Source organism: Diabrotica virgifera, chromosome 3 (genome assembly GCF_917563875.1).
Source record: "Diabrotica virgifera virgifera chromosome 3, PGI_DIABVI_V3a".
Lineage (NCBI taxonomy): Eukaryota > Metazoa > Arthropoda > Insecta > Coleoptera > Chrysomelidae > Diabrotica > Diabrotica virgifera.
This window is the reverse complement of record NC_065445.1, coordinates 98,183,468-98,195,632: the sequence shown is the minus strand read 5'-3', so window position 1 is coordinate 98,195,632 and position 12,165 is coordinate 98,183,468. Positions and strand designations below refer to the sequence as shown.

The window sequence follows — 12,165 nt, the reverse complement described above, 5'->3', positions numbered from 1 at the left end:
TCTTCCACTCATCAGGGAAGAAATGATTCATGATACAATAATTACAGTAGGAAAAATGAAAGAATACCCATGAACGAACATATAAAACAAGCTGTATTTTCCTGTAACCGTGTCACACAAAAAATTGCCCAGCGCAAGTACATGTAATAATTATTGTTACATGTACTTGCACTGGACAATTTTCTTTGTGACACGATGACAGGAAAATACCGCGTGTTTTATATGTGCGTTCATGGGTATTCTTTCATTTTTCCGACTGTATATATGCTCATTATCTCCTTATGAATATCTGGATCTAGTTGTCTAAGGATTTTACGATTGATGGAATCTTTGCCTGGAGCTGTGTTTTTTCCTTTATATAGAGCCTCGTCATATTCATCTTCTGTGATGTCCTGAAGAGCATTCAGATTACGACTATTGTATAACAAATTTTATCAAAAATGGTAAATAAATGTAGTGTAAGTATTTAATTGTGCTAATAATAGCCAAAAAAGTAATGGGAGGAGGCAATGGCAAAGTAAACTAGGAGGAATAAACTCAAATGACAGATTCACACCAATTAATGTCACTACTTATAAAGATCACCAGATTCATCTTCTTTTTGGTTGACCACATTGAAGGTAATCCAGTAATCAGTATTGGAAAACTTATTAGTATTAGACTAATAACAATTCGCTAAAGAGTTTTAAAAACAAAAGATATTTTTAATACACTACTCCCAGAAATTAACACACCACCTTAAAAATGGGTCATTTTTTTGATGTCACGAATTTCCTAAATCTGTTGTCCAATTTAAGTGATGTTTTTAATATGTTATAGCCTTATTCCCTAGCAATATATCTGTAATAATATTGTTGTGTACCAATAAAACTGTGATGTTTTCTCAAAGTTCACGTCATCCTGTGGAATATTCTAACATTTATTAAATACTCAAATTAAAAGCAAACTATATGCGCAGGCATTATATTGTCGCACATACGGATCATATTACATGTATGCAAGCCAATGGTGAATATAAAATTCTTTATTTTATGTCAAAAAATGCACAATAGCTACCACTTAAAACCCTATAAATTTCATTTGCATATCTCAACGGGTTTTAGAGCAATACATAAATCGTCAGGTTGTTAGAAAAATTTCAACACCCCGTATCTCGGAAACTAAGCATTTGCGGACATATGTTTATAAAGCAAACATTTCATGCAGAATTACCTCTTAAAGTTTGCCATACTTATTTAAAAACACCCTGTATTGATGAAAAACAAGGCTAGTTGTTAAAGTAAACCTAACTTTTTTATTATCCAATTTAAGCGAATGAATCAAAAAACAGAATGTTAAGAAAACATGAGGCTCTAGTTGGGTTTTGATTTCAGTATTTCATAAATGCTAGAATATTCCACAGGGTGAAGCCAACTTTGAGAAAAAAATCACAGTTTGATTGATACAACCAGTATACAATGACAATTTACCTGTCTAGCAACAATATTGAATAAAATGCATAAACTGAATAAACCTATAACATGTTAAAAAAATCACTTAAATTGGACAACAGGTTTAGGAAATTCGAGACATTAAAAATGACCAATTTTTAAGATAGGACAAACTGTGTGGGACAGCTTGATAAGAAGAGGGGTTGACGATAAACTAGTTGAAATCATCAAAAGTCTTTATAAGAGAAATAGGAACTACATAATACACAAAAACATGAAATCAACAGAATTCGAAACAACTGAAGGACTAAGGCAAGGAGGTGTCATGAGCCCAACCCTCTTCAACATCTTTATGGACGAAATCATGATAGAGTGCACACCACAACTAAAGAAATTGCATGTAGGGTACAGGAATCTCCATAGCGTAACCATTTCGGAATGTGCATTCGCAGATGATGTAGTAGTTATCTCAGAAAAAGAAGAAGACCTGCAAAATAACCTGCAAGCATGGAATCACGCATTATGTAAACAGGGTATGAAGATAAATACACATAAGACGAAGACCATGGTAATATCGCAAGAACCAGTCGTAATAAATATGCAAATTAATGAGGAGGCAATAGAACAAGTAAACCATTTCCAATACTTGGGCGTTACAATCGAAAATAATGGAAGGCGGGACAAAGATGTTGAAGAGAGGATAAGTAAAACATCAAAACTATTTCATGCAATAAAAAATAGCTTCTTAAACAAAAAGGAAATCACAAGAAAAACCAAACTAACTGTATTTAACACCATATATAGACCAGTGCTTACATACGGCTGTGAATCATGGATACTAACTAGAAAACTAAAAAGCCAGATACAAGCCCTAGAAATGAAGTATTTACGAAGAGTTAGAGGAGTGACAATGAGAGACAGAATAAGAAGCACAGATATACGCACAGATCTTAAGACAAAATCTGTACTTGAATATATTGAAGAAAAACAACTAAGTTGGTGGGGACACATGAAAAGAATGAAAGACAACATACCGGTGAAGAAAATATGGGAAGCCAGGATACAAAAGAAAAGAAGTAGAGGAAGACCTAGAGAAGATTGGGATACAGTAGTCGCTAAAATCTTCCAAAGGAAGGGGAAAACAATAGCAGAAGCAAGCCGATTAGCATACAATAAGAAACAATGGTCAACATTTGTACACACGTGAAAGGATGTGCCAGTCCCGACACTGAAAAGTAAAAGGGACTCAAAAGACAATATATAATATACCACCAAAATGTCATTTTCGAAAAAAAAAAAAAAATGAGATACAAGGTTTTCACACTAAGCCATTGATAAATCTAATTATTTTTCTGTTGATTTGCAAGCCATTAGATAATGCAATTATTATTTTTTTCTTCAAGAAATTAACGCACTATTTTCACCCTGTCGAATGCCTTTTCCAGGTCTATGAAGGCCATATATGCTTGCTTTTTAGACAGTAACGTTTTTTCAATTATTTGCTTTACCGTGAAAATATGGTCTTGTACTCCTCGTCCCTTTCTAAAGCCACTCTGTGCTTCATTTAAAGTAGTTTCTGTAATGTTTCTCAGCTTTTTTTCTAGTACTGTTTCATAGACTTTGAGAGAAGAACATAACAGTGTAATTCCTCGATAGTTGTTACAATCTTTGTGGTCTCCTTTCTTATATATCGGTACTATTACTCCTATCTCCCAGTCCTTCGGTATTGTTTCTTTTTTGCTTGCTTCTTTGAATATTTCAGCTAATTGTTTTACGCCTTTCATTCTCATGTACTTCAGCATTTCCGGTGGTATATGGTCGTGTCCAGGTGCCTTTCCGTTTTTAAGTTTGCCTATTGCTTCTATTGTATCTTCGATTGTTATCTCGATGCTTGTTCTCTGTTCTTCACTACCTGTCGCGTTTCTGTTTTCTTTATTCCTATCCTCTTTTGTGGTAGTTAATAATTCTTGGAAGTGTTGTCGCCATCTTTCAATAATTTCTTTTTCTTCTGTGATTATTTTTCCTTCTTTGTTTTTAATTCTCATATCCTTACTAGGTGTGTCTGTTCTCAGAGATTTTAATGTTCTATAAAAAAGTTTTTGATTTTCTTTGCTATTGTGTTCCAGCTGTTGTCCAAATTGATGCCAACTCTTTTCCTTTTCTGTTTTTATCATATCTCTTACTGCAGTTCTTGCCTCTTTGTATTTGTTGTAATTGTTTACTGTTTTGTTTCTTAAATAACTATTCCATAGTATATTGTGCAACAAGTGCAGAAAGGTACTAATTTCTCACGAGTTTGAAAAGTTGCGGTACGAGCGCAAGCGAGTGCCGCAATTCAAACGAGTGAGAAATTACCTTTCTGCACGTGTTTCACACTATACTTTTTCTACAAGCACAGTTTTTCCTAAAAATAAAAATCACAATTTCCAAACGACGATTAATTATAATAGGTACCTATGTGATAAATTTTAAACTGTATTTAATTAATACCTACTAATCAATTTAAATTCCTTATACCTAAATAAATTGCACAGAAATCAGTTAAAAAATTAATGCACTGCCTTAATTTGTTTATATTTAAACAATTATTACACATTATTGACATTATATTTATACAGTCACGGATTTACACAAAACCTACTTCATTCGACGTCTCTTGCACAGGTTGCTAAATCCTTATTGGTTATTTGATAATTATAAAATGTTTAATAAGAATAAAATTGTAAAATAAAACAGTTGTAACATCCATAATTTAGTTTCTATGCTATAGTTAAATATAATAATTGTCTTATAGGTTATATATTTGTCTAAAGTTTAACCACGGATGTAAACAGAATATAACGTTACTCAGAATGCGGTAGTCCACGGATGTAAACAGAATATAACGTTACTCAGAATGAGGTAGTCAACTGTGCAGAAAAGAACTTTGCGGCACAGAAACGTCACTTTGCGGCACAGAAACGTCGCTTTTCTGCACACTAATGTCAAATATCTTATACTGTGAGAAAATATCAAGTTTCCTAACATAAAACCGTGCAGAAAAGTGCACTTTGAATAGTGGTTGTAGAAAAAAGTTTTTTCTTAGTTTTCACTTGTTGTTTTATTTCGGCATTCCACCAGTTTGTTTGTTTCACCTTGTCATTCCTATTACTAATGCCACATACTTTTTTCGCCGCTTCCAGTAATATATTTTTAAATGATTGCCATTTTTGTTCTAGGTTGTTACTATCATTTGCATTTTCCAGAGCTGCTATTTCTAAATCAACCATTTCTTTGTATCTTAGGGCAATCTCTTTGTTTCTGAGCTTGTAAGTTCTGATTGATTCGTATTCAATTTTTCTTTTGTTTTCTTTTGTATGTTCCTGGGGTTTTTTGTTTTTATTCTTTATTCTAGCTTCCAACAAATAATGGTCACTACTTATTTCTGGTCCTCTTCTGACTCTAACGTCTTGAATTACCTTTCGATTGTCGCGTTCTACTAGTATGTAATCAATTATTGACTTTTCTGATTCTCTTGGTCCTTGCCTAGTAAATTTATGTATGTCCTTGTGTTGGTAGTGTGTGTTTGTTACTATTAAATTATTTAGTACGCAGAATTCTATTAACCGTTTTCCATTATCATTTCTCACTTCTTCACCGTACCTTCCAATTACATCCGTTACTGTCTCATCTTTGATTCCTACTCTTCCGTTGAAGTCTCCAATGACGTAAATCCGCCCTTTACTGTTTTCTATTGCTATATTTAGGTCTGTCCAGAATTTTTCTTTGATTTCTTTTTTCTCATTTTCATCGGGTCCATATGCCGTAATTATTGTTTGTGGCTCTCCCTGCTCATCTTTCATCTCAAGAGCTACTATTCTTTCTGACCAGCCTTTCCAGTCCTGTATATTTATTACTTTTTCTTTTTTAATTATAGTACCTACTCCTGCAGCTGCTCTCTTTTCCGGTGGAACCCCGCTATATATAAGCAAATGACCGCCTTCTAGGTATATTTCACCAATTCCTTTCTTTTTTGTTTCTGTAATACCTAATATTTCTATTTTGTTTTTATCGAACTCGTAGCTCAATTCTGTTTTTTTACCATTTAGTCCTCTGATATTCCACGTTGCTAGTCTCCAAATATTTTTCTTATCCTGTTTGCCATTGTCATTACTTATTTCTTGCCTTGTCGTTTCCTTATGGTCCTTGCACTTGCTTTTCCTTGCAGTTAATTTGTCCAGTTTTTTGTATTGGCTTACGAATATCTGGATCTAGTTGTCTAAGGATTTTACGATTGATGGAATCTTTGCCTGGAGCTGTGTTTTTTCCTTTATATAGAGCCTCGTCATATTCATCTTCTGTGATGTCCTGAAGAGCATTCAGATTACGACTATTGTATAACAAATTTTATCAAAAATGGTAAATAAATGTAGTGTAAGTATTTAATTGTGCTAATAATAGCCAAAAAAGTAATGGGAGGAGGCAATGGCAAAGTAAACTAGGAGGAATAAACTCAAATGACAGATTCACACCAATTAATGTCACTACTTATAAAAATCACCAGATTCATCTTCTTTTTGGTTGACCACATTGAAGGTAATCCAGTAATCAGTATTGAAAAACTTATTAGTATTAGACTAATAACAATTCGCTAAAGAGTTTTAAAAACAAAAAAAAATTTTTAATACACTACTCCCAGAAATTAACACACCACCTTAAAAATGGGTCATTTTTTTGATGTCACGAATTTCCTAAATCTGTTGTCCAATTTAAGTGATGTTTTTAATATGTTATAGCCTTATTCCCTAGCAATATATCTGTAATAATATTGTTGTGTACCAATCAAACTGTGATGTTTTCTCAAAGTTCACGTCATCCTGTGGAATATTCTAACATTTATTAAATACTCAAATTAAAAGCAAACTATATGCACAGGCATTATATTGTCGCGCATACGGATCATATTACATGTATGCAAGCCAATGGTGAATATAAAATTCTTAATTTTATGTCAAAAAATGCACAATAGCTACCATTTAAAACCCTATAAATTTCATTTGCATATCTCAACGGGTTTTAGAGCAATACATAAATCGTCAGTTTGTTATAAAAATTTCACCACCCCGTATCTCGGAAACTAAGCATTTGCGGACATATGTTTATAAAGCAAACATTTCATGCAGAATTACCTCTTAAAGTTTGCCATACTTATTTAAAAACACCCTGTATTGATGAAAAACAAGGCTAGTTGTTAAAGTAAACCTAACTTTTTTATTATCCAATTTATGCGAATGAATCAAAAAACAGAATGTTAAGAAAACATGAGGCTCTAGTTGGGTTTTGATTTCAGTATTTCATAAATGCTAGAATATTCCACAGGGTGAAGCCAACTTTGAGAAAAAATCACAGTTTGATTGATACAACCAGTATACAATGACAATTTACCTGTCTAGCAACAATATTGAATAAAATGCATAAACTGAATAAACCTATAACATGTTAAAAAAATCACTTAAATTGGACAACAGGTTTAGGAAATTCGAGACATTAAAAATGACCAATTTTTAAGATAGTGCGTTAATTTCTTGAAGAAAAAAATAATAATTGCATTATCTAATGGCTTGCAAATCAACAGAAAAATAATTAGATTTATCGATGGCTTAGTGTGAAAACCTCGTATCTCATTTTTTTTTTTCGAAAATGACATTTTGGTGGTTTTAGTTTGAAAACCTTGTATCTCACGATTTACAACTGTTAGAAAAATTCCAAATACACTAGACTATTTCCTACAGCCGAAGAAAGAAACCACGTATATCAATTGCTCTCTTGATTTAGTATGAATACATACCAGGTATATTTATAACCAAGAATTTGGTACTTAATTTGGAGTGTTTGTTTGAGAGATTCGACTTGCAGAAATGTTTTTTGTGAACAACAAAAGGTAGTCCGGCATATAGGAACATTTTATGAACCTTAAATCAAAAGATTTGTATTGTATCGACCTAGTATTTGGAGGTGTGAAGCTATGAAAAATGAAAACCTCGTAAATAATAATAAACACAACCTCATTTGAGATGAAAAACACGTATATCAAGATATACGAGGTTATCATAGTTACTTGGGTAAAGGCTCTATATACTGCAAGGATATTTACGTGTTTTTCATAGTTAATATTTGTATTTCCAATTTAATAGCAACATTTAACACTTTTAGCTCTGTGCCAATATCAGATATTTGTCTCAATGTGCTCGAATTAAAAATGTGTAACGGTAATTTTTGTTTTTAGGTTATATTATGCAGAATATCAGTTTTTTGCCTCTCCTGTAAAATGGTAATTTAATGAGATACGAGGTTTTCACACTAAGCCATCGTTATATAGATTGTAATTTATTGAATATAAATCAGGGGCCGGCGTACGTCAGGCGGTAGTATGCTTGAATCGCGTGCTGGTAGGCCGGGGTTCAAATCCCACCGCCGGCAAGAACAACTAGACATTTTTAAAAATGTCTATAGGCCCCAGGTCGACTCAGCCTGAATAAAATGAGTACCTTGGGTAAAACCAGGGATAATAATAGGCGGTTGAAGCGTAGCACTGGTCCTGTTACCTTCCTTGTATATTGTAGACCCTAGATATAGTAGACTACCCTGCTATAAGCCCAAAGCCGCGTCAGAGGTATAAAACGGGAGACTATTATTATATTAATTTAGTGAATAAATGTAATGTAACTATTTATTTATATATAATTTAGTATATTTATTTTTATAGAAGAGGTGATTAAAAGAAGACTAGTATTTGATGGCGATGGTACAGGAGATGATAGACGATTCAATTTAATGGTTAAGATGACAACCAAATTGTTCAACTCTGATGAACATGCTGATGATTATATGCAATATGATAAAATTTTGGCTCAATTGAGTTTGATTGAACACTCTCGTAGGCGTTCAGAGTTGGTAACAAAATCGAATGATCAACAGTTACTTAAATATCAGCAATTATATGGAGAATATGAGACAAAAATTCATAATATAAAAGAAGAAATAGCTCAACAAAGAGAAGAACTCAATAAAGCCAAAATAATTAAACAAAACAGGTAAATATACCACTAAAGTATATTTTGTCTGCATCTTCTTCTTCATGTGCCATATCAGAATTATGCAACATTGGCAGTCACCATTGTGAAGGCTTCTTGATCCTCTGCAATATGGAATAATTGATATCCGAGTCCATTCAGGAACGTTTTCTAACCAAAAAGTTTGTTTGCCTTTAAGGATCAGTTGTAATATTTTTTATCGATTTCCCCTCACGATATGTTCCAGACAAGACATTTTCCAGTGTTTAACAGTCTTTAGCAGTTCTCTATCTTTGTTGACCCTCCTTAGTACTTCTTCATCAGTGTTTTTGCTGTCCAAGGTATCTTCAGCATCCATCTATGGTGAATCCACATTTCTAATGCTTCAATTCTGTTCATGATTGATACTTTTAGCATCCACACTTCTTCACCATACAAAAGTACAGACCAAACATTAAACTTAACCATTCTTTGTCGTAGTTTTAAACTGAAATGAGTAATTTGCAAAGAATATTTGAAGGGCGTCGGGAGAAAATCATGGATGTCATCAACAAATGATTTTAAGAAAAACGAATTTTAAAGTTATAAGACTATTTCCGACAAAAAAAAATTAGTTGGGAGGTATTAAAGATGGACATAATGATAGAAAAATTTATTGATAATATGAACTAATGTAAACAAAGAACAAAATAGGCTATTGATTATATTCAAAATAAGATAGCTAAAAGGAACTACAACGTTAACGGGGTTTTATTATTTCATATGGTCAATGGACATCTATATATGAAAAAACCACGGAGTGCTACCATTTAAAGGGGTGCGTTTTTGAGAAATGGGTGAATTAGTCCCTGGGCACAGGTTACATTAGGGTGAGTTCTATGCACTTTTGGTACAAACATATCTACATAAAAATTATTCCTGGTTAAATTTCCTACCTAAATATTACTTTTTAAAGTCAATGATACTTTTTTTACAAAAATATATTCAAAAGAAAAAGCACAAAGAAACCCAAAAGAAAGAAATTTTGTTTTTTGTCCCATAACTTTTGTCCACGAGGATATAGGTATAGACATTGCTTAAGAGAAAAAGAACCTACATATTTCTCCTTTAAAATTTTGTTTAGTAGAGGTAATTAGGATTTATAGTTTTCGAAATATGATTTTCCAAAGTTCGCCACTCACAGCAATTTTGGGCAATTTTCCTTGTTATTTCGCAAATATTGTTCTGTAACTTTTTTCTACTTAACTTTAGCATTGATTAATAAGTACATAGATACCTCACCTTTAGGTAAAACCGAATTCAGTGTTAAACTCCGCCCACTTACACCTCTTTGCCCCTCAAGTCTAAGTACTAACTGGCTGGACGGTGGCGACATTTATTGAAATTTTTGCCAAGATTGAAAAATAAATTTGGAGTCGCTTGGCTGGCGTAATAGACAACGATATAAGGGTAGTATTCAGCATTTTAACAAATAATTTTAACGCGATTGTAATCTCTATTTTGGAATTCCGATTTTACTTCAGATAAAACGCTAAAAATTGATTAATAAAAATAGTGAAGAGGTTTCTTAAAAATTATTTAATTATTAATACACTACAAAAAAACAACAAAATAGAAAATACATAATAAAATTAGCAGTGATAATTCACATGTAAATTATTTTTTGCAATTTGTAAAAGAATGATATTTTCAGAACTAATGCGAAATAAACTATTTGAAGTTGATATACAGAATTTCTTTCCAGATCTAACCCATTCACCCCAGGTAAAATATTGCAAAACCTCCGAATTTTAAAGAATCCATTGGATTGGCATGAAATTTGGTATACATATATACTGATAAAATGACAGGGAATTTCCAACATATAAATAGTTGAGGGCCATCTGCCTAGGAACAATAGGTAAAAGCTGATCGGACAGGATTAGAAAGTTTAAAACATCACTTATTAGATCATATTTCAAAACAAAGTAAATAAGTATATTTGAATGTTAATTCTTTTCAAACTAAGATAGTAAAATTAAAATTTTAGGAAAAAAAGATATTTATTATTTCTTGTTCTCAAGAAGTACTTTCATTATTGACAATATCGAAACATTTTATTATTAAAAGTCGAGAACAATTAAAAACCACGTTCATGTTTATATGAAAGTACTTTAAAAATGAAGGTATATTACTCTTGAGAAGAATTAATATTTTTTAACAAACTTGGTATACGACTCATAATATTTGACATCTGATTCTTTCATTTTGAGTTTTAGGACGTGCAAGTTTTTATCAATAATACATTTTTCCCTAAACTGAATAAAAAAGTTTCCATATGATTCCAATGTTTTAAGACATACTGATATTGTTTTCCTGATATTATAAAATACTTGTTAATATCTACTGTATATATAAACTAAAGCTAATAGTGTAGTTTAACATTCAGTTGAGTCCACGATTATTTACCCGTGCGTCATTAATACCTGACGAGATAAAACACATACTTTTGATCTAGCATCATTCTCTTCCACGCATGAAACTAAAGACAAACCAGCTACCGCCTGTTATTAAGTAAAAACACATGTTTTTATGAACGCACTAGACTAACTCTATTGCGCACAATAGAGAAAAAATTTTCTAGAGGATTTTGGTTCAGAAAAGATGTTAAAAGATATGACACATTATATTATTTTTGAAGTTCCTCCCACAAACATAAAACTGAGAAAATGGTCCACTGAAAGCCGTGTAGACAGTGAATATTATTTCTCTCTTTTTGATTTTCAAAAACTTTAATTTTTTTGAAATATTCTAAACCTGCTTTTAAGTTTTCAGTTGACTTGCTTAAAGTTGACATTGGCTTTCTGTTTGGATTACTATCACTACAATATTTGCTGTTAAGACCATCAAAAATATTATTTATAATTTTCAAAAATTCGGCAGTAAGAGAAGCCGTTTTGGTGTGTAACTGCCCTACAGACATTGCTGTTGATATTGCTGAGGCAATTGAGTTGGAAAAAATTTGTGCTGCTAATTTTACACGCATTTTTTGAAAATTATTAGGGTTTATATGAACGTTTGTCATTTTCACCATGCATCATGCTCTCACACTGGTTCTATCGATGTTGTATGTGTATTCAATATCTTGCCACGATATTTGTTTAGAATCGGCAAAAAACGTCAACTTTTTGTTAAGAAAATTATTTCTTAGACTTTTTAATAAGTGGGGTGTATCGAACACAGTGAAAATCCTCTGATTTCCTATTTCTATTGCAGGCTGATCCTTACATGCGCCTAACAGCTTAAATAAAGCTCTATTATTAGATGCTTGATCACACAACACTTTTGGTATATACCCAATATTTTGTAATTTTGAAACAACTTCAACTACAATGTTTTTTAAGTTGTCGCTATGTATTGGACCACCTGTAGCAAGCCGCGTAGCCTTATGTAGCAAGCTGCGCATCATGAAAACCAGACATGTGTTGGCAAGTTTGTTTGTTCTGTTCTTCCTAAAGCACCTAAATCTTGAAACCCTTCTACAATCTCATCTAATTTATTGTACTCCAATTGTTTTTTCAAAGAAATTTCATCAAACATTAACACACAAATTTTTTTCCACTCATCCATTGTCTCTACTTTTTTCTTCAACTTGTCAATTAAGGAAATGTTTAAACCAGTTATTAATTTTATGACACGCAACC

At 32.3% G+C, this 12,165-nt stretch overlaps 1 protein-coding gene across 1 annotated transcript in view; it reads left to right on the top strand.

Annotated features, from left to right (window-relative positions):
- Nucleotides 1-12,165, top strand: part of LOC126881982 (THO complex subunit 7 homolog) — a 29,442-nt gene that overhangs the window by 2,092 nt on the left and 15,185 nt on the right. The window contains exon 2 of the mRNA XM_050646734.1: nucleotides 8,176-8,503. Within this exon, the coding sequence (XP_050502691.1) occupies nucleotides 8,176-8,503 (328 nt within the window). The remainder of the gene's footprint in view (nucleotides 1-8,175; nucleotides 8,504-12,165) is intronic.